Source organism: Myotis daubentonii, chromosome 1, assembly GCF_963259705.1.
Source record: "Myotis daubentonii chromosome 1, mMyoDau2.1, whole genome shotgun sequence".
In the NCBI taxonomy this organism is placed as follows: domain Eukaryota; kingdom Metazoa; phylum Chordata; class Mammalia; order Chiroptera; family Vespertilionidae; genus Myotis; species Myotis daubentonii.
The window spans coordinates 100,631,185-100,653,505 of NC_081840.1; the positions used below are offsets into that span (position 1 = coordinate 100,631,185).

At 45.0% G+C, this 22,321-nt stretch overlaps 1 protein-coding gene across 12 annotated transcripts in view; it reads right to left on the reverse strand.

Moving 5' to 3' along the window:
• ARHGAP12 (Rho GTPase activating protein 12) overlaps positions 1-22,321 on the reverse strand; it is a 198,214-nt gene that overhangs the window by 41,276 nt on the left and 134,617 nt on the right. For 11 of the 12 annotated variants that reach the window (XM_059712575.1, XM_059712566.1, XM_059712558.1 and 8 more), the window contains 2 exons: positions 18,083-18,208; positions 8,033-8,107 (listed from right to left, as the gene is read on the reverse strand). In XM_059712575.1, coding sequence (XP_059568558.1) covers positions 8,033-8,107; positions 18,083-18,208 — 201 coding nt within the window. The remainder of the gene's footprint in view (positions 1-8,032; positions 8,108-18,082; positions 18,209-22,321) is intronic. The other variant, XM_059712539.1, reaches the window with a different exon arrangement.

Genomic DNA, 22,321 nt, shown 5'->3' on the forward strand with positions numbered 1-22,321 from the left:
ATTGAAACTGTGCAGGGCAACAAAGCAGAGGCAGAAAGGAAATACAGGTGTCAAAACACACAGAGATAGCCATAATGACAAACAGCCTATGCCTAAGGATGAGAAAGACACTCTATATCAGGGATTCTTACCTAAATCAATGGATGGATTAAAACTGGTACAAAATTTGTGCATGTATATGCATCATTTAAGAAAAAGGTCTAAAACTTTCACAAAATTTTCACAGGGATCAAGACCCAATTACTAATGCTCTAAGTCAGGGGTCCTCAAACTACGGCCCGTGGGCCACATGCAAATACAAATGCTGTATTTGTTCCCGTTTTGTTTTTTTACTTCAAAATAAGATATGTGCAGTGTGCCTAGGAATTTGTTCATAGTTTTTTTTTAAACTATAGTCCGGCCTTCCAACAGTCTGAGGGACAGTGAACTGGCCCCCTGTTTAAAAAGTTTGAGGACCCCTGCTCTAAGTATTAAGCACTCTAACTTGAATCCTATCTAATAAAGAGGGAATATGCCAATTGACCCTCTCGCCATCGCAAAGATGGCGGCGCCCACAGCCAATAAGGAGGGAATATACTAATTGACTGCCACGCCCTCAAAGATGGTGGCGCCCAGAGCCACAAGATGGCCATATCAAAAATACAAAAACAGTTACCATCCATTGTGGTAAGTGCTGTGAGAAAGCTGTAACTAAATCAACCTGGGAGAGAAAGAAGGCTTCCTGGAGACTGACACTTGAGCTAAGGAGTAAGAGTTAGCTAGATGGAGACGAGATGAAAACAAAACAAAACAAAAAAATAGATAGTACAAAGGCACAGAAGCTTGAGAGAACATAACATTTGAGGGCCTTTAAATGTTCTCAGAGTATTGGATGAGGTGAAATAGCAAGTAATAGGCAGTGAAAAGAATGAACTAAGAAAGGGTGGCAGACTGGAATCCAACTACAAAAGTAACCTAATAATTTCCATAAGAAATATTGAAGGCCTGAGCTAGGGCAGTGACAGTGAGAGAGTGAAGAGGGCCCAACTTTGAGAGAGATTCAGAAGACAATGTGAGGGCGAGAGGGCAGATCTGAGGGAAACTCCCAAGCTCACTGAGCAACTGGGTAGATGTGGCATCTCAGCTTCAATGACACTTTTTTAGAGAAGCTTTCCCTGACCACTCATAAGTAGGAGCTTCCTCAATCCTCCCATTATTTACTACTGCCCCCAGTTTTGTCTCTTTCATTGCACTTAATGCAAAGTATAATGATATATCCATTGGAGTACTAAATACTCGAATAGGTTATATGCTGGGATCATATCTGTTATGTTCATTAATATAAGACTAGTGCCTTACATGTAGTTCAGTACATATTTGTTGAAGTAATAAATCAACAAATTAGCAGTGTTATCACAAAAAAGAAATGTAAGAGAAATGTAACTTTCAAACACTGAAGTTTCTGAATCTGACATAGAAGTGCCAAGTGGACAGATAAATAATACAGGTTTGGCTATACAGGTGAGAGATTTGGGAGAAAAAAATTAGACAGATCTTTATTTCAACAACTATCTGGTATACTTTCTCTACTCATCAGGATTCAAAATTAACCAATGTTTTTGTGTTGCTTAATAAAATAACTTCATAAAAATATCTTAAGTCCAGTAAAATAAAAATGCCCATTTTCACACGTGAATATATCTTAGTCTAAATACAGTTGCTACTCAAAGAAAACTCCATAAAATAAGCAAAAATGTTTTAATAAGGGTTAGCAAAATATGATTAAATTTTAACCTAAAAAAATCTATCCTAATAAGGCAAGAAAATAATAAAATGCCAGGTCCATTAAGTAACTTGAGAAAACTTCCACAGGCTCATAGTCACTTTGTAGACTCCAGAACGTCCAATCTTGCATTCATTTAGTAAAATAGGTGTTCCCTAATTTGGGCTAACAAGTATTATGTATCAAAATCAATGCAGTCCATCATATTATAATCACATTCCAGTTAATTATATAATAATCGTTTAATACAAGATTCTTCTAGTACAGAAAAAGTAAACTTGCACAATGATATAGTGTTGAAAAAGTCCCAGGAACTTCCAGAACAGATAAATCCAGAGACAGAAGGCACACTAGTGGTTGCCAGGAGGAGAGGGAAGGGAGATGAAAAGATGTGCACCGACTACTTAATGAAAGGAGTGGGGAACGTCTGGCCTTTGGGCCATATAAGGCCCACAAAATCATTTGGTCTGACACTGCCAAGGCATTAGAGGTGAGTTAGTTAAATGTTTGACCAAATATAGCAGGCTAATTTTTAAGTTGATAATTTTGCATGGCCCTTGAATGATGTATAAATATCCAAATGGTCCCTGGCAGAAAAAAGGTTCCCCACCCCTGGAAGAAGTGTGAGCTTCCCTCTGAGGGATGAGAATGTCCTGAAACTAGATAGAAAAGATAGCTCTGCACATTGTAATATATGAAATATATACACTGAACTGTGTAGTTTAAGATGATTAATGGTTCATTTTGTTACACAAATTTCACCTTAATAAAAAATTTTTAAACCAGTGTTATTAAAAACTTAGATATTTAAATTGTTTTAAAAAAGGCTTTAAAATAATATTATTCAATGAAAAAAACTACCACACTTGTCCATTAATACTTTTGTTAAAGCAAGTGTTGAAATGTCCTTTTCTCCAAATGGGTAATGTATTTTAATACCATAACTGGAAATACAGGTGAAAAAGTTCAAGTTTCCAAGTTGGATAAAATTTTACTCAGTAATCTAGAACTTTAAAATGCATATTCTAATAGGCACATCGTGACAGAGAGATTAGGTTTTTAAATCAGCCCACCAAAATCCTATTTAATGTGTACTGTAGTTACATTATAGAAAATATTATAAATTTTAAAGCTGTATACACTGCTATTTCCAAAAATGATTTGAAGAGACTATGAAAAATAACAATGCACCCCAATTTATAAAGTTATCAGTGCTTAGATCCCATCTCCACAATCTAATAACATTGACAATTCATCAGATAATGAAATTCAGCTTTATTACACCCATTTTTTAAATTTTAGGGAGTTAATTATAAAAAACAAAAGACTTCAAAAGTTCAAACTAAACTTGACAATATTTTCAAAGCAGGATTACCTAAAGCAAAGCGTCTCAAGATCGAACATTACCGTTACACCACAATGGGAGTGTCTGGATATATCATCATCCAAAGACAAATAGGAAAACTTTTTTCTGTTCTTTTACTGAACAGCTACTATCTGGCACTGCAATCGGTATTAGGCTGATTCCATTTCTGCTCTAATGATGCTTTTAATTGTCTAGTAGGGAAGACAGGCATAACATAGTTTCATAAAATAAATTTAAATAAAATTTAATTCTTTTTTAAGAACATTGTTTTATTTGTTTAGTTAAATATAATTAAAGTGCATTTTTGGGAAAATGTTTAAGAAAAAGAAAAATAATGCATTTTGAAACAAATGAAATAAAAAAAAGCATGTTTAAAATTTACATTAAGAAATAGAATTTTAAATCTGGTGTGATTAGAAGAGACAAAATGAAAATATGCTAAGTGCAAAAGGTCTGTCAAAAAAGACCAGATATATTATATGATTATATTCATATGAAATGTCCAGAATAAGCAAATATAGTGAGACAGAAAAGAAGATTACAGTATGCTTAAGGCTTGGTGGGATCTAGAGGTAGAGGAGTGACAGCAAATGGGTACAGGTTTCTTTCTGAGATGATGAAAACATTCTAAAGTTGACTATGATGATGGTTGCACATATATGAATATACTAAAAACAACTGAATTATACACTTTAAATGAGTGAACTGCATGGTATATGAATTACATTTTAACACATTGTATGCGGGAAATGTATTTACACGTTTTACGTATTTATACGTTCTACCAGTGTAGTAGAGCACGGGACACGTATTAATACGTTCTTTATAGACTAGCGGTAGAATGCGGGTAACGTATAAATACGTAAACTAAAGTTATCGTAATTTTACTAAACGTTGCCATTTGCGCAAAAAATTAGCAAAAATGGCCCGCGCCACCTGTTAGCGCGCGATAAAAACTACCCGTAAACAATGTGTTAATACAGTTTTGATTTAAAAAAACTAAAGAACAGTTTGAAGAGGAAGATGGGCAATTTGCGGAGAGTTTAAGATGACATCAATAGCTAACATGATGATATTACTAATGGCCCAGTGCACGAATTCGTGCACCTTGAAAGGAACTGTGGGCTGCGAGGCTGCAGTGGGCACAAGGGCAGGTCTCAGCCCATCCTCCGCACCCACACCTGGCCCCTCCCACTGCCTCCCCCAATCCTCTGTCTGCCGGCAGCCCCACTCCCACCACTGCCACTCCCATGCGCTGACAGCGCGGAGCGATTTGGGGCTGACGCCAGCTGCAGGTGCGAGCAGGGTGGGTGCTGTCAGCAGGTGTGAGTGGCAGCTGTTGCCCCTAGCACCCCTCAGGAGCAGGGGCAGGTGGAGAAGCCCTCAGGGGCAATCAGGGCTGACAGTCGCTGCTCACACCCGCTGATGGTGCTAAGTGATTGGGACTGACACTGAGCGCCAGCAGCGGGTGCAAGTGGGGCCAGTGCTGAAAGTGGGTGTGAGCAGTGGCTCCAATGCTGGAAGCAGGTGTGAGCGGCTGTTGCCAGCACTGATCACCCCTCAGGAGCAGGGAAAGGTGGAGAAGCGCTGAGGGGCGATCGGGGACAGCAGCAGCCACTCGGGCCCACTGACGGATCCAGGCACAGTCAGCGGGTGCGAGCAGCAGCTCTGGTGCCAGCAGCGGGTGCAAGCAGAGCCAGCACCAGCAGCAGGTGCGAGCGCTGGGCGGGACTGCAGTGCACAGGAGTAAAGAATTTTCAGTAACCACCAGAGGCTGGTCCTAATGACAGTGACCGGCACCCTGCCTTGGTCTGGCGCCCTGCTTACCTGCTCCACCATCCCGCCACAGGTGACACCCACCATGTTTCACGCTCTGCCGCCTGCTGCCTACTCCTGCCATGTTCGGCACACCCCCTAGTGGTCAGTAAGGAGTGTCTGGCAGCACGGAGGAGGAACATTTCCCAGCATTCCCCATTCCGAGGGAAAGGAGTGGCTGTGTGGAAACAGACTGGCCTCAAAATTAATAGAGCTGTTCACTATTGTGTTTTTGTTTTTTTTTCCCACTGGAAGGTACACAAAGAATAACAGAAGAAACACTGGTGAGGCAATTCCCTATGATGGCCATCAGAGGATACCATGATTCTAGGATGGTCTAGTTGCTTTCAAACTTTTCAGAAAACAGCTAAGGCATTCTATATAATAAATGGCTAATATGCCAATATACCGAACGATGGAATGACCAGTCGCTATGATGCGCATTGACCACCAAGGGGCAGATGATCAATGCAGGAGCTACCCCATGGTGGTCACTGCACTCCCACGGGGGGAGCACTGCTCAGCCAGAAGCCAGGCTCACGGCTGGTGAGCGCAGCGGCGGTGGCGGGAGCCTCTCCCGCCTCCGCGTGGCAGCACTAAACATGTCTGACTGCCAGCTTAAGCTTGTTCCTAAGCGTTGGACATCCCCTGAGGGCTCCCGGACTGCGAGAGGATGCAGGCTGGGCTGAGGGACCCCCCCCTGAGTGCATGAATTTAGTGCACCAGGCCTCTAGAGGAAAAATAATTTGCTAACAGTCCTTGGTAACTCTATATAGACCATTTACAATGTCCTATTTCTAAGATTACCTAGAAATTCCCTTTTACCAAAATATAATTTATAAAAGATATTAGGAATTATATTTTACCTATATTTAAAATAAGTTAAAAGGCAGTTCTGCTTTTTTCTAGATGGACCTGATAGAGTATGGTAGTAACAGCATCTTAGATCCATGCAATAATTCTTTACAAAACCACTAAGATCATGTTTACAGTTATCTACATTTAATACTTATAAACCCAGGACTGTGTTAAATAATACAAAAGATAAAAAGTAAAAACTTAGTCTCTATCTATCCCTTAGGAGCTTAAAACCTTAGTAGGGAGACAAGGGGTACATGAGGTAACTTCATGAGGCAAATTTTCCACCATTTAATGCAATAAGTGACAGGAGTTCAGAAAAAAAAGAGATTATTAAAATGCTGAGGTTCGTCTGGCAAAGCCTCCTAAAAAGTCAGCATAGCATTTAACTATAAAGTTTAACTAAAAAAAACCAAGGACATTAGAGGCAGGAGAACTACACCTGAGCAATGTCAGAAGGAAATGTGTACAGCAGGTGATATGAACCATGAAAGACCTAACTAGGTAAGGGAATGAAGAGTTGGAAAAGGAAAATTTAGCATCTGTAGAAATCCTTGACTCTAACAAATGGGAAACTATCTAATAAATAACAGTCTAACATAGTTTCATAAAATAAGGAAGTAACAATACAAGTTTATGTTTTAAAAAGCTTTAAAACTTTTATTTACTCATTCAACAAACATTTACTGAACAGCTACTATCTGGCACTGCAATAGGTATTGGGGTGACTCCATTTCTGCTCTAATGCTTTTCATTGTCTAGTAGGGAAGACAGGCATAAATAAAGGGTTCAAAGTTTCTAGAAAAGATAAAAAGTAGAAACTTTTGGCTCAGTTTGGCTCAGTGGATAGAGCGTCAGCCTGGGAACTAAAAGGTTCTGGGTTCGATTCCAGTCAAGGGCACATACCCGGGCTGTGATTCTCTCTCATCATGGATGTTTCTATCTCTCTCTCCCTCTTCCTTCCTCTCTGAAATCAATAAAAATATATATCTTTTAAAAAGTTTCTAGAAGACAGAAATGAAAAATTACTCTATTTCATATAATCAAATATCATAATCAAATGCTTTAAGTATTTCAGAGAAACCTGATCAAATCTAGATCAGGTAAAATTTTCTGAGGAAGCAAAGTCTGAACTTAGCTCTAATGAACAAACAGAAGTTAGGCAAAGATGTGGGAGAAAAATATTTCAGTGGTCAGAGGAACAACAGTGCTAAAGAATAGGCTTCTTTGAGGAAGGAGCAGAAGGGCAGTATAGTTGGAGGAAAATAAGCCAAGAAGAAGGATTAGGACCAAGAAGTATGAGGTGAGGCTTGGAGAAGCAATCAAGAACCAGAGCATGCACAATCTTGTAGTCTTCATTAAAAATTGCAGTCTTTGCCTTGGCCAGTATGGCTCAGTTTGTTGAACCATTGCCCCCTGCACCGAAGGGTCACAGGTTCGATACCCAATCAGGGCACATACCCAGGTTGCGGGTTCGATCTCCAGTCAGGGTGCATATGAGAGGCAATAATCAATGTTTCTCTCTCTCTCTCTCTCTCTCTCTCTCTCTCTCTCTCTCCCTCCCTCCCTCCCTCCCTCCCTAAAATCAATAAAACATATCCTCAGGTGAGGATTCAAAAACAAAAACAAAACAAAAAACAAACCTGCAGTCTTCATTCTAAAAGAAAAGAGAATCCATTGAAAGAGAAGAAAAGACTGGAGGGACTTCAGATACAGAGATCAAGTAAAATTTCATACCACTTAAATAAAGTATCTAGAGAGAAGTCACTTGGAGGTTTTTCAGTTTAGGGGAAACTCTCCAATATTCACCTAGCATAGAATGGGTAATGTATTTGACAGCATAGAAAAACAATGGCATCTACGCTCATTAGGAAGGGAAATGCTTCTTACCTTTGGATTGCTGGCCTGAGGAAAAAAAGGTAAAGTATACCTTGACAGGCTTCTCAAGGGATATTTATATTTATATTTATTTTTAAAAATCAAATAAATTCATCACTTACAAAGACGATATATAAATTAATCATGAATATACCACATTTTGCACAAAGAGGCTTTTAAATCAATAAAATCTGACTTTTAATTTATTTTAATTGTGATTATCTTTTTTAAAAACCAATGAAATTTAATAAAAGCCAAAGAAGTATTTAAACATTATACTTCGAGAAAATCAATTTACTGAAATTGATCGAAATAACTGGACTAAGTTTTACTATAGCTCCTATCATACTAACTGTATCTTGGTGCTTTGGTGAAGAGGGAGAAGATTCATTTTCAGGAAAGCAGGGTTTTGAGGCAGGTGGAGATTCCTATAAGAAATTAATGAAAAATGTTATTCTAACTTATATAATTTTATTTCTCCTGCTCATAGTATGAGAGTTTACTAGAGGAAACTAGGAAAATTATTCTCCTTCTATATTGAGCTCCAAAAATTAAATATGGTACTGATTTGAAAACTACAGATATCAAAAAGTTTACGAAATATGGCATATTTTATACCAATTAGTTAAATTTAAATACCACATGTAGAATTACTCAAAAGAAATGATGCATGTTGTCTTAAATCATGATGTCTCATCAGCTTAAATTAACCATATTTAAAATAGATAAAATCTAAACACTTGTGATAAAAATGTATTAGTTACCATACTAATTTGCTATTGGTATGGTAGGTATGAATACCCAGGATTAGGCAAGGAATGGTTACAGGAATTATTTGATAACTGTGAGAATGAGAACTTTATTTTAGTAAATAGTTATGTTAGAAATTAAATTGTTATTAATATTTAAAGTAATTTACAGCTAACTTTCCAATTATTAGAAATAAGACTTTTAAAATACAAAACAGACACCTCCAATATAAAGATTAATAACTCACCAGAAAAAAATTTAATTTCTAAGCCTATAAGAATACAATAGGGCAAACCAATAATGTGCATTTTTAAAGCAATTCTGCTTTGTCAATTATTAAAAATGATTTCTTCCACAGATGTTTATAAGACTATTCATGGAGGATAAAACTGAAAAAACATTTTTAAATATTTTTGGTATCAGCAGCCAAATTTAAATGGATTTAAATTTTCTCCATTCCCCTAGATCAGCGGTTCTCAACCTGTGGGTCGCAACCCCTTTGGGGGTTGAACAACCCTTTCACTGGGGTCGCCTAAGACCATCGGAAAACACATATATAATTACATATTGTTTTTGTGATTAATCACTATACTTTAATTATGTTCAATTTGTAACAATGAAAATACATCCTGCATATCAGATATTTACATTACGATTCATAACAGTAGCAAAATTACAGTTATGAAGTAGCAATGAAAATAATTTTGTGGTTGGGGGTCACCACAACATGAGGAACTGTATTAAAGGGTCACGGCATTAGGAAGGTTAAGAACCACTGCCCTAGATGCTTTGAATAATTACAGGAAAAGAGAATTTTAAAAAAATCACTGCCAATGCCTATTATTAATTTTCCTATAAAACCAAATAATCTCCTTGAACATTCATCTTCACATCTATATCAGCCTACTCTTCTATGCTTATGAAACTGGATAAGGAACTGGAAATCTGTACTAAATCACAAAACAAACTGTTAACTCAACATATAAAACCTGTTAACTCCGGGAAGTCTTCAGATTTATATCCTATATAATTTGTAAACAGAGAAACTAGGCAGTATTGAAAATTTAACCCTTGGAGGGACAACCTTCCAAATCAAACATCCTAAGTCATCTATACTATTAGTGGAGAACACATTAAAATTATATTAAACATATCTTTACAAAGAGAAATAACACTTAATGCTCAAATTTCAGTTTAGCCCCCTTTATGTACTTTGAGAGCTTCACATTTTTCACTTTTTAATTTCTTAACTTCTAAAAAAGTATCTAATATTGAAACAGCCTGAGGAAAGGATTAGTAACTCACACACTAGAAAATAAGCAACTGAGTAAAATAAACAGTAATTATAGTTCATTTTTCATAGCATATCAGTCCTACAGAAATAAAAACCGCATCAAATGGAGTAATTATGTGTAACTATTTTAATTGTTATTATAAAGAAACAATTTTACATTTATACATTTACTTATGTGTACTGTAAGTGTATAAGCATGTATAAATATATCTAAAATTTCTCCAAATAGCAGGTTTTAGTAAAAGCTATAAGCAGACAGAAACAAACAGATGCACTACATAAAACACACAACATGCACACACCTCCCGTCTCCACAGTTGTCTGCAACATCCTAACATTTGCTACATAGTAATATGTTTCTATGTAAAGTTAACCCCTTTATATTAGTCAGCTATACTGTTCTGGTATAGTCCATCTTTCATAGCCTCAAATCATTAAATGGTATTAATATATGACTAGAGGCCCGGTGCACAAAAATTTGTGCACTCGAGGGGGAGGGGGGTCCCTCAGCCCGGCCTGTGCCCTCTCCCAGTCTGGGACCCCTCGGGAGATAATGACCTGCTGGCTTAGGCCTGCTCCTGGGTGGCAGAGGGCAGGCCCAATCCCTAGGTGCAGCCCCTGGTCGGGCTCAGAGCAGGGCCGATTGGGGAGTTGGGGCGCCGCCTCCTGTCATGCACAGAGCAGGGCAATCGGGGGATTGCGGCACCGTACCGTCACACTCAAGGCAGGGTTGATGGGGAGGTTGTGGCGCCACTCCCTGTCATGCACAGAGCAGGGCCAATCAGGGGGTTGGGCACTGCCCCCTGTCACTCACAGAGCAGGGCCCATCAGGGGGGTTGGGGCTCTGTACCCTGTCACGCACAGAGCAGGGCCCATCAGGGGGTTGGGGAGCTACCCCTGAAACTCACAGAGCAGGGCCCATCAGGGGGTTGGGGCGCCGCCCTCTATCACCCACAAAGCAGGGACAATCAGGGGGTTGGGGCGCTGCCCCCTGTCATGCACAGAGCAGGGCAATCGGGGGATTGCGGCACCGTACCGTCACACTCAAGGCAGGGTTGATGGGGAGGTTGTGGCGCCACTCCCTGTCATGCACAGAGCAGGGCCAATCAGGGGGTTGGGCACTGCCCCCTGTCACTCACAGAGCAGGGCCCATCAGGGGGGTTGGGGTTCTGTACCCTGTCACGCACAGAGCAGGGCCCATCAGGGGGTTGGGGAGCTACCCCTGAAACTCACAGAGCAGGGCCCATCAGGGGGTTGGGGCGCCGCCCTCTATCACCCACAAAGCAGGGCCAATCAGGGGGTTGGGGCGCTGCCCCCTGTCATGCACAGAGCAGGGCCCATCAGGGGGTTGGGGCGTCGCCCTCTATCACACACAGAGCAGGGCTGATCAGGGGGTTGGGGCGCCGCGATTCTCACACTCAGGGCAGGGCCGATGGGGAGGTTATGGCTCTACCCCGTCACACACAGAGCAGGGCCCGTGGGGGGGGGGGGGGCAGTTGGGGCGCCACACCCTGTCACATACAGAGCAGGGCCGATCAGGGGGTTGGGGCGCCGCACCCTGTCACACACAAAGCCGCAGGGCGATCAGGGGGTTGGGGAGCTCCCCCCTATCAGGCACAGAGCAGGGCTGATCAGGGGGTTGGGGCACCTTCCCTTGTCACGAACAGAGCACGGTGGATAGGGAGGTTGTGGCTCTGACCCCTGTCACACACAGAGCCGCAGGGCGATCAGGGGGTTTGGGCGCTGCCCCGTCACACTGATCCCAGTGCCGGGAGGCCTCACGGCTCCGCTGATCCCGGTGCTGGGAGGCATATTACCCTTTTACTATACAGGGTAGAGGCCTGGTGCATAGGTGGGGGCCGGCTGGTTTGCCCTGAAGGGTGTCCTGGATCAGGGTGGGGGTCCCCACTGGGGTGCCTGGCCAGCCTGGGTGAGGGGATGATGGCTGTTTGCAGCTGGTCACACACCCTTCAGGATGGGGGTCCCGACTGGGGTGCCTGGCCAGTCTGGGTGAGGGGCTGAGGGCTGTTTTTAGGCTGGGGGTGACTGAAGCTCCCAACCGCTCCTTTTTTTCTTTTTTTCTTTTTTATTCTGGGCCAGCTTTAGCTTTGAGGCTTGGCTCCAGCTCTTAGGCCTCCGCTGCTGAAAGTAGGTTTCTGGCCTTTGCTTACAATGTTGTGATCCTGCTGGCTGAAGCCAGGTGGACTAAAGTTTAGCTTCTATATTTGTTACATAGTTGCTTGGAGTTGCAGCTCAGAGGCCTGCAGCGGCAGGCGGGGAACGTTGGAGTCCTCTGTCACTGAAGCAAGCAAGCCTCATGTTAGTTTCAAGGTGCCTGGCTGCCGTCCGCCATCTTGGCTGGCAATTAATTTGCATATCTTGCTGATTAGCCAATGGGAAGGGTAGCAGTCGTATGCCAATTACCATGTTTATCTTTTATTAGACAGGACTAGAAGCCTGATACACGAAGATTCATGCAAGAATAGACCTTCCTTCCCCTGGCTGCCGGCACCGCCTTCGCTCAGGCCGGAGCCACCTTTCCACCTTCACTCTGGCTCAGACCGGCCTTTCCGCCTTCCCACACTACCCAGAGGCCCGAAGCAACTGGGGACGGTGTGGAAGGCCTGCGTCATCTCCATGGCGACAATGCAAGTGTCCCACCCCGCCCCCAGCCGCTTGGTGCATGTGCGCTGCCCATAGGCCCTATCTTTGTCGGGTTAATTTGCATACTCACTCCTGATTGGCTGATGGGCATCATGAAGGGATGGTCAATTTACATCTTTCTTTTTCATTAGTGTAGACTAGAGGCCCAGTACATGAAATTAGTGCACGGTAGGGGGGGTCCCCTCAGCCTAGCCTGCACCCTCTCCAATCCGACCGGGACCCCTCAGGGGATGTCCGACTGCCGGTTTAGGCCTGGACATCCCTCTCACAATCCTGGACCACTGGCTCCTAATCGCTCACCTGCCTGCCTGCCTGGTCACCCCTAACTGCCCCCCCTCCCTGCCAGCCTGGTCTATCTTAACTGCCCCCCGTTGCCGACCTAGTCAGCCCATGCAGCCTGCTGTTCAGTCATTTGGTTGTCCCTCCCTAACACCCCTACCAGCCTGGTCGCCCCATGCAGCCTGCTGTTCAGTCATTTGGTCGTCCCTCACTAACACCCCTGCCAGTCTGGTTTCCCCACACAGACTGGTTGTTCAGTCGTTTTGTTGTTCCTCACTAAACCCCCTGGTGGCCTGCTTATAGGCAGCCATCCTGTGTGGACATGAGGGTTAATTTGCATATTATATAGGATGATAATAAAAAGAAAAGTTTACATGGTGAAGCAATTATCTGTGATTCTATTTATAAAGGTCTAGATGCCCAGTGCACAAAATTTGTGCAAGGGGGAGAAGGGGTCTCTCAGGCGGGACTGCACCCTCTTACAATCTGGGAGCCCTCGGGGCATGTCCGACTACAGCTTTAGGCCCAATCTGGGACCACTCGGGGCAGGTCCGACTGCCGCTTTAGGCCCTGCTGGATCAGGCCTATACCGCAAGTCAGACATCCCTCTTGCAATCTGGGACCGCTGGTTCCTAACCACTCGCCTGCCTGCATGATCGCCCCTAACCATTCTGCCTGCCTGCTTGATTGCCCCTAACCACTCATCTGTCAGCCTGGTCGCCTCTAACCATTCGCCTGCCTGCCTGATAGCCCATAAACACTTGCCTGCAGGCCTGATCGCCCCTAACCACCTCTGCCTGCCTGCCTTATCTCCCCTAACTGCTTGCCTTCTGCCTGATCACTCTGCCTCGGCCCCTGCCACCGCGACTTCATCCAGAAGGACGTCCTGCATGACGTCCAGAAGATTGTTCAGCTGTGTGGTCTTATTAGCATGTCATGCTTTTATTATTATAGACTATAGGCCTGGTGCACGAAATTCATGCATGGGGTGTGGATTTCCCGCAGCCCGGCCTGCACCCTCTCCACTCCGGGACCCCTCAGGGAATGTCGACTGCCTCTCTCAATCTAACCACTTCTGACTGCCTGCCTGATCGCCTCTAACTGCTCCCCTACCGGCCTGATCACTCCTAACCTACTCTGCCTCGTCCCACACCCAGGAGTCAGGATTCCCTCCTCCGGCTGGTCACAGGAACCCAGGACCAGGGCTTCCCTCCCTCTGGCCAGCCGCAGGCACCCACGACCCAGGCTGGCTTCGCCCGTGCTGGCCACAGCCACAGGAGACTGTGGGCGGGCAGCTTCACCCAGGCCACAGCTGCAGGCACCCGGGACCGCAAGACAGGCAACTTGTCCCTCTCCCAGGTCACAGGGGCAGGCACTGCCGCCTGAGAACACAGGGCATGCGGCTTGTCGCTCTCCCGGGCTGCAGGCACAAATGCTGGTGCCCAGGACTGCAGGAAAGGTGGCTTGTCCCTCTCCCCAGCCACAGGCGCTAGCACCTGGGACCACAGTGTGGGCAGCTTGTCCCTCTCCTGGGCCGCAGCCTGGCTGGTCCCCATTCCTCTTGTGACCTCATTTATGCCTAGCTGATCCCCATTCCTCTCTCCCCAATGTTGAGTGTCTAAGCAGTTTTGGCGTGATGGTGTGAGGGTGTTATGACTATTTGCATATTAGCTCTTTATAATACAGGATAAGGTAGGGAGGGGGAGAGACATTTCTACCAAAAATAAGTAAATCCTGGTCTCAAGAAAATCATGTCCTCACAACTCTGACACAATTTGAAAAAGAAAATGTAATTAAGAACTTCATAAAAGTTATTCTAATTGACTGAAAATAAATTTCAAGAAAAATTAAAAAGGAGGAAAAACCAAGATGGCAGCATAGGTAAACACCGGAAATTGTGCCTCACACAACCACTTCAAAAATACAACTAAAAGACAAAATGAACATCATCCAGAACCACAGGAAGGCTAGCTGAGTGGAAATTCTACAACTACAGGGAAAGGGAAAACCACACTGAGACTCAGAGGAGGTGCAGTGTGGAAGTAAAGTGCAGAGGTACGCACACGTGGAAATGGCTGGAAACTGAGGACGTGGCTTTCTTTTTCAATCAGGAGGGAGACACACGCTCCTGCTCTGAATGCCAGTTCCAGGCAAGTCTCTGGGGACCCAGACTCATACGAGGAGAAACTGTACTGTCTGGCAACGGGCAGAACTCAAGGGCGGCATTCTCTCAGAGGCACCTACAGCGATTACAGCAGAACAGTGAGACCCGGGTCCTCTTAGGGCAGGGCTGAGGATCAGCCATAGCTGCTTGCTTCACCCTGTTGATTCCCTGAGACCCCGCCCCACCCAAGCTGTGCTCAGAGCCTTTCTCATATGAATGCCCTGGCCTTTTGCAATCTGAAAATTACCTAACAAACTGAAGCTGGGCCAGACAGACCCAGAACATCCAAAAAGAAGGCCCAAAGCCCCACAGCAGCTTGCACTGCTTCACAGCTGGGCCTCATCTAGGCACCTCCAAACTCCAAACAAACAAAAGGAATCTGCAGATCTCTCCATAGCTCCTGCTGGGTAGCTTAAGGCAGAGGCTAAATTAGCACCTCCTTAGAAATCCAAGAGCCAGTATACCCAGTGGTCAGAGTGGACCATCCAGATTACAACTCCTCAGATCCATAAGGGAAAAACCCAGGGGGCAGACTCAGTGAGCACCAAAGCCCCACTGAAGAAAGTACTGCCCCATAAGGGTGTCTATATCCAGCACAGAAGTTCTCCCACCATAACCACAGCTGATTCTCACAGCCAATTGGCCTGGAGGTCAATTCCTCTCAGTGATACCTACAACAATCAAGGCTTAACTACAACAAGACTGTGCACAAAGCCCACAAAGGGGTGTACCAAGAGTGTCCACCTCAGGTAATTGGGGAGGCTGAGCCACTGGGCCCTACCAACACAGGGAAGCAGCCAAAATGCAGAGACAAAGAAAGAGGTCACAAATGACAGAAATGGAGGAAAGCAAACTACTGGATATAGAGTTCAAAACCATGGTTATAAGGCTTTTCAAGAATTTTCTAGAAACTGCCGATAAATTTAGTGAGACCCTTGAGGATATAAAAAAGGACCAACTAGAAATTAAGCATACACTGACTGAAATAAAAAATATTATACAGAGACCCAACAGCAGACTAGAGGATCCCATGAATGAAATCAAAGATTTGAAATATGAAGAAGCAAAAAACCAGAAAAAGAAAAAAGAATCCAAAAATATGAAGACAGTGTAAGGAGCCTCTGGAACAACTTCAAGCATACCAACATCCGAATTATGGGGGTGCCAGAAGAAGAGAGAGAACAAGATACTGAAAACCTATTTGAAGAAATAATGACAGAAAACTTCCCCTACATGGTGAAAGAAATAGACTTACAAGTCCAGGAAGCGCAAAGAACCCCAAACAAGAGGAATCCAAAGAGGACCACACCAAGACACATCATAATTAAAATGCCAAGAGCAAAAGACAAAGAGAGAATCTTAAAAGCAGCAACAGAAAAACAGTTAGTTACCTACAAGGGAGTACCCATACAACTGTCAGCTGATTTCTCAACAGAAACTATGCAGGCCAGAAGGGAGTGGAAAGAAATATTCAAAATGATGAATAGCAAGAATCTACAACCAAGATTACTTTATCCAGCAAAGCTATCATTCAAAATTGAAGGTCAGATAAAGAGCTTCACAGAAAAGAAAAAGCTAAAGGAGTTCATCACCATCAAACCAGCATTATATGAAATGCTGAAAGGTATCCTTTAAGAAGATAAATAATTTGATGAACAGAATAAATTGGTGAATATAATAGAATCAGGGACATAGAAAGGGAGTGGACTGACAATTCTCGGGGGTGAGGAGTGTGGGGTGTGCGGGAAGAGACTGGACAAAAATCATGCACCTATGGATGAGGACAGTGGCAGGGGTAAGAGCAGAAGGTGGGGTGGGAACTGGATGGAGAGAAGCTATGGGGGGAAAAAAGAGGAACAAATGTAATAATCTGAACAATAAACATTTAATTAAAAAAAATAAAGTACATACAAACATATTCTAAAAAAAAAGAAAGAAAAATTAAAAAGGAGTACAAACTTTTAAGTCCACATCACCAAACTAATCATTCTTTTTGTTCCTTATTAAGAGACAATGGAGTTGGTTCAGCAATGGCTTTTACATTAGAGCGTTATACATGGTCTGAAGGAGCTTTCTATATACCCTCATTGTAATTTGGTTCTTGGAGTAAAATGACTTTTTCTATTAAAATCTCTAGGAATCTTATCTACTCATGTTAATCTCAATGTAATGTATCTTCAAGCATTCTTCAATGGCACAAACCCCAGAATTTCAATCCTTTAATATGCCATCTACATTCAACCTTTCAAAGCAGAAATTAGAAACTTATCTACTACTTTCATTGTTATTCTTTTAGTCCATCTTATGAGTAAAATATTTCTACAGCTCTACAAAAGTCCATCTTTTAATTCAACAAAGACAACTTTACAGCCATTTGTACTACTAAAAAAAATACTTGTTTTGACTGACTGAGATAATTTATAAAGGACTTTAAGACTGAAAGTATCCAAATATAGAGAACTACACCTTAGGAGAGTTCATTCTGTTCTCAGTAGTACACCTAAAAATGCAGGAAACCTTTTAATTATGTCAAAAGAGAAGCCTGATAGTAAACTTTTTTAAAAGTCTCCAACAACAAATATCTTTCTAAAATAGTTTCCTTAATATTAGAATGTTAGCACCACCCTCACATTTTAACATTAGTATACCTAATGTTCTGCAAATTTGTACTGATTACCTACTCCATCCCCAAAATGAAGCCACAATGAAAAGATGTAACACAAGGAAGTTTAAAACTTTATGGCTTTTCCATTCTGAAGTTTGCATCAAAATTCATCTCCTATTTGAAATCAGAACATTACTTCTCAGATTGATAAAAGAAGCACTTTATGCAAAGAGCATTTAGGGAAACATAGGGTGTAAGATTCCAATCATTCCTTATATGAGAAAAATTGTATCATAAAACTTTCTAGAGATTAAAGACAAATAATTAAAAAATATATAACTTGAAAACAAGGTTATCAAAATAAAACAACACTCTGTCAACTACTAGGCTCAAATGTATCAAGGTATATGCATACATCATTAAACTACAGATAAGAAGGTCCATTGTGTAAAAACACTTCAAAACCAAAATTTATTGTGCAAAAATCAAAACACTTCAAAACCAAACTTTATTGTGCAAAAATCAAAACACTTCAAAACCAAAATCTACTACAGGACGAAGAGTCACTAAGGTATGATATTCAGCTAAGGAGGAAATAAAAAAGAATTTGCCAAAATTCTCAACAGATTTTTTTCAAAAAGTCTTACCTTGTCATTGGTGTCCAGCACAATGGTGCTATGTCTCCACTTTGTCAATACTATTGGTTCTTGTAGCCGCCTGTCCAGGCTCCTACTTTTAATTATTTCTCTTTGTTGCTGAGATGAAACATTATACTGAAGAAAAAAATATACTTCATAAATAATAGAAGCAAAACGAAAATCTAAATATGCCAGCCCCCAATGACACATGATGTAAGGCACAGTTCATCATATGACACTAACATGAATTTTCTGTCCTTGGTTTTCTCATCTGACTAGCATGTTGGTGTTAGAGGGACCAAGTAAATGTTATCTTTGGCAAAATATTAAATCTTCGTAAGTCTAAGTTTCATCAACTGTGAAACAGATATAACAGGAATATCTAGTTCACAGAGTTGACATGAGGATTAAACTAAGTGTAAAAGATAGCAAATACTGACCTGATAGTAGGTTCTCAATAAATATTAGTTACCATCTACTATACATATAAAAGCCTAAGCAACCGAACAACTGGTCAAGCAGTCGCTATGACATGCACTGACATCAGGGGGCAGACACTGAATGCAGGAGCTGCCCCCTGGTGGTCTGTGCACTCCCATAGCCAACCTCTGGCGGCCCCTCCCCCTACTGGCCAACCTCCTGTGGCCCCGACTGCTGGCCAGTTCAAGAGACCCCACCGATGCACAATTTTGTGCACTGAGCCTCTAGTAATTTCTCAAATGTGGTCATTGGACAAATTAACTTTTTAGGGTTTCTGCTACTTCTAAAATATACATGAATTCAATTATTGTGTAGGTTATAAACAACTAGAGGCCTGGTGCACAAAAATCTGTGCACTCAGGGGGGGTCCCTCAGCCGGGCCTATGCCCTCTTGCAGTCTGGGACCCCTCAGAGGATGTCCATCTGCTGGCTTAGCCCCACACCCTGGGGGATCGGGCCCAAGCTGGCAGTCAGACAACCATCTGGCAGCCCAGCAGCCTTTGGGGGATGTCCACTTGCCAGCGGGGAGCAGGCCTAAGCTGCGGCTGGACATCCTTAGCACTGCTGAGGAGGCTGGAGAGGCTCCCACCACCACTGCTGTACTGAGAGCTGTCAGCCTTGCTTGCAGCTGAGCAGAGCTCCCCCTGTGGGAGCACATTAACCACCAGGAGGCAGTTCCTGCATTGAGCGTCTGACCCCGGTGGTCAGTATGTGTCATAGTGACTAGTCATTCCCAGTCATTCTGTTGTAAGGGTCAGTTTGCATATTACCCTTTTATTATACAGAATAGAGGCCTGGTGCACGGGTGGGGGCCGGCTGGTTTGCCCTGAAGGGTGTCCTGGATCAGGGTGTGGGTCTCGCTGGGGTGCCTAGCCAGCCTGGGTGAGGGGCTGATGGGTGTTTGCAGGCTGGTCACACCCCCTTCAGGGTGGGGCTCCCCACTGGGGTGCCTGGACAGCCTGGGTGAGGGGCTGATGGCTGTTTGCAGGCTGGTCAAGCCCCCCCCAGTGGGGACCCTCATCCTATGGATGTTTGGCCAGCCTAGGTGAGGGGCTGATGGCTGTTTGCAGGTTGGCCACAGCCCCTTCAGGGTGGGAGTCCCCACTGGGGTGCCTGGGCAACCTGGGTGAGGGGCTGATGGCTGTTTGCAGGCTGGCCACAGGCCCTTCATGGTGGGGGTTCCTGCTGGGGTGCCTGGCCAGCCTGGGTGAGGGGCTGATGGCTGTTTGCAGGCTGGCCACGGCCCCCAGCCACCCGAGCTTTTAGTGGAGGCTGGCTGGAAGCAGGTATCTGGGATTTATTTGTCTTCTAAACTTTGCGGGAAGCTTGGCTTCCTCCATCGCCGGGACATCCAAGCCTCCTGCTTACTCCAGGTCCGTGGCTGCCGGCCGCCATCTTGGTTGGGTTAATTTGCATATAGTTGCTCTGATTGGCTGGTGGGCGTGACTTGGGGCATAGTGGAGGTGCAGTCAATTTGTATGTTTCTCTTTTATTAGATTAGACCAGTGGCCCAGTGCATGAAATTCGTGCATGGGTGGGGGGGTTGTCCCTCAGCCCCACCTGCACCCTCTACAATCTGGGACCCCTCAGGGGACCTTCTCATAATCTGGGACCGCTGGCTCCTAACCGCTCACCTACCTGCCTCCCTGATCGCCCCTAACCACTCTGCCTGCCAGCCTGCTTGCCCCCAACTGCCCCACAACTGACCTTCTCACCCCCAACTGCCCCCCCACTGGCCTGCTCGCCTCCAACTGCCCCCTCCCCGCTGGCTTGCTCAGCTCCAACTGCCCCCGCTGTTGGCCTGCTCACACCCAACTGCCCCCCATTGCCAGCCTGCTTGCCCCCAACTGCCCCCCCCCCACCAGCCTGCTTGCCCCCAACTCACTCCCCCAGCTTTCTTTCATGAATGATAGAGTATCATGGATCGGCTGCCTCCTGCACGCCCCCTACTGGAGATCGAGCCCACAACCTGGGCATGTGCCCTTGACCAGAAATGAACTCAGGACCCTGCAGTCTGCAGGCTGATGCACTATCCACTGACCCAAACCAGCAGGGCACCACCAGTCACTTTTAGAACGTTGTATTGCTTCTAGAAGAAACCGTGTGCCACCTTCCCCATCTAGCTGCCTGCCCCACCCAGCCATCTGCACACTGCTGTTTCAGACATTTCATGGGAATGGGACCATACACAATGGGTGTTTGTGACGGGCTGCCTCACTTGGGTGTATACCTCGGAGTGGCGGGTTGCAGGGTCCTATGTGACTAATATAATCATTATAGGAGCGGCCACACCATTTCCATTATGACAGCAGTGTATGAGGGCTCAGATTTGTCCACATCCTCACCAACACTTGCTATCATGTAACTTTTGGTTCTAGCCCGCAGACGGTCACCCAGGAGCTTCACGACTCTGACAGCTTCATTCAGAGAAGGTGCCCCCTCCCACCCACTGGGTACCACTCACCTCGGCCTGTAGGGAGCAGCACAGTCAACACAACAGCCATGGCCCAAAGCTGCTCCTGGACCTCGCTCTTCCACCCTTGGCTCCCAAAGCCCAATGCAGCCTGTGGCCAGCCCCACAGAGGTTTGACTGGTGCCCCCAGCGCCCTCCCTACATTTGTCCACATCCTCACCAAAACTTGCTATCATGTAACTTTTGGTTCTAGCCCACAGCGCCCACCGTCCTGGCTTCTACGCCTCAGAAGGCAAAAGTCCAGTCAGCAAAAATGAAAACGTTAAAGAGGTGACATGGGCTCCACCTCAGAGTGGCTCAGACACGGTTCACGGTCCCACATGGGACTGCAGACACCAGTGGCTGTGGGCAGTGGTCATGCAGGCCCGGCAGGGCCTGTGTGCAGGGAGGAGCCAGAGCTTCATTGGGAGAGAAAGTTCACAGGGCTGAAGGCTCCCTCTTCAAACACTGATCGCTGGTCACGGTCTGACCCCCAACTCCAATCCACGGGGCCCTCCTCACAGAGTAAAGGGCGCCAGTCGAGGCCTCTTCCTGGCCATCCCCATAGACCTGTTGGCTTTCCTGAGTCTGTGGGGGCAGATTGTGGGGCTCCCCGCTGGGCAGAGCAGCCACAGCTGCAGCCCTGAGGCCAGGATCTGGGTTTGGAGCTGGGGTCCCCAGTGCCGCAGGCCCCCAGATCCGCAGCCCTCCCAACCACAGCCCCCCTGATCTGTAGCTCCCCTGGTCCGCAAACCCCTGGTCCTTAGCCGCCCCCCCCCCCCCCCCCCCGCTGACCTGCAGCCTCCCTGATCTGCAGCTTCCCCCAATCTTCAGCCCCCCTGATCTGCAGCCCCCTGTGCAGTGATTCTGGGCTCATTGTGAATGCGTCATTATTCCAGGCCTGAGGGTGTGCTGGCACTCGGGGGCTGGCGGCCCTGGGAGCCTGCGGCTGCTCAGGTCCCTGCTATTCAGTCATCGCATTACAGCATCTGGGCTAATTTGCATATTTCTCTACTAGAGGCCCGATGCACGAAATTCCATTTCTACTGCTGTAGAACTAACTACCCGTTAGGACAGGGGTGGGGAACATCCAGCCCAAGAGCCTTAAAATCTTTTGGTCTGGCCCTGCCAAGGCATTAGGGATGAGTCAAATATTTGACCAAATATAGCAGGTTAATTTTCCTTCCCCTGGCTGCCAGCACCGGCTTCCCTCTGGCACCTGGGACACAGGCTGGCTTCCCTCCGGCCACCCGGAGGCACCCAGGACACAGGCTGGCTTCTCTCCGGCCCTGGCTTTGTCCGGAACGACGTCCAGT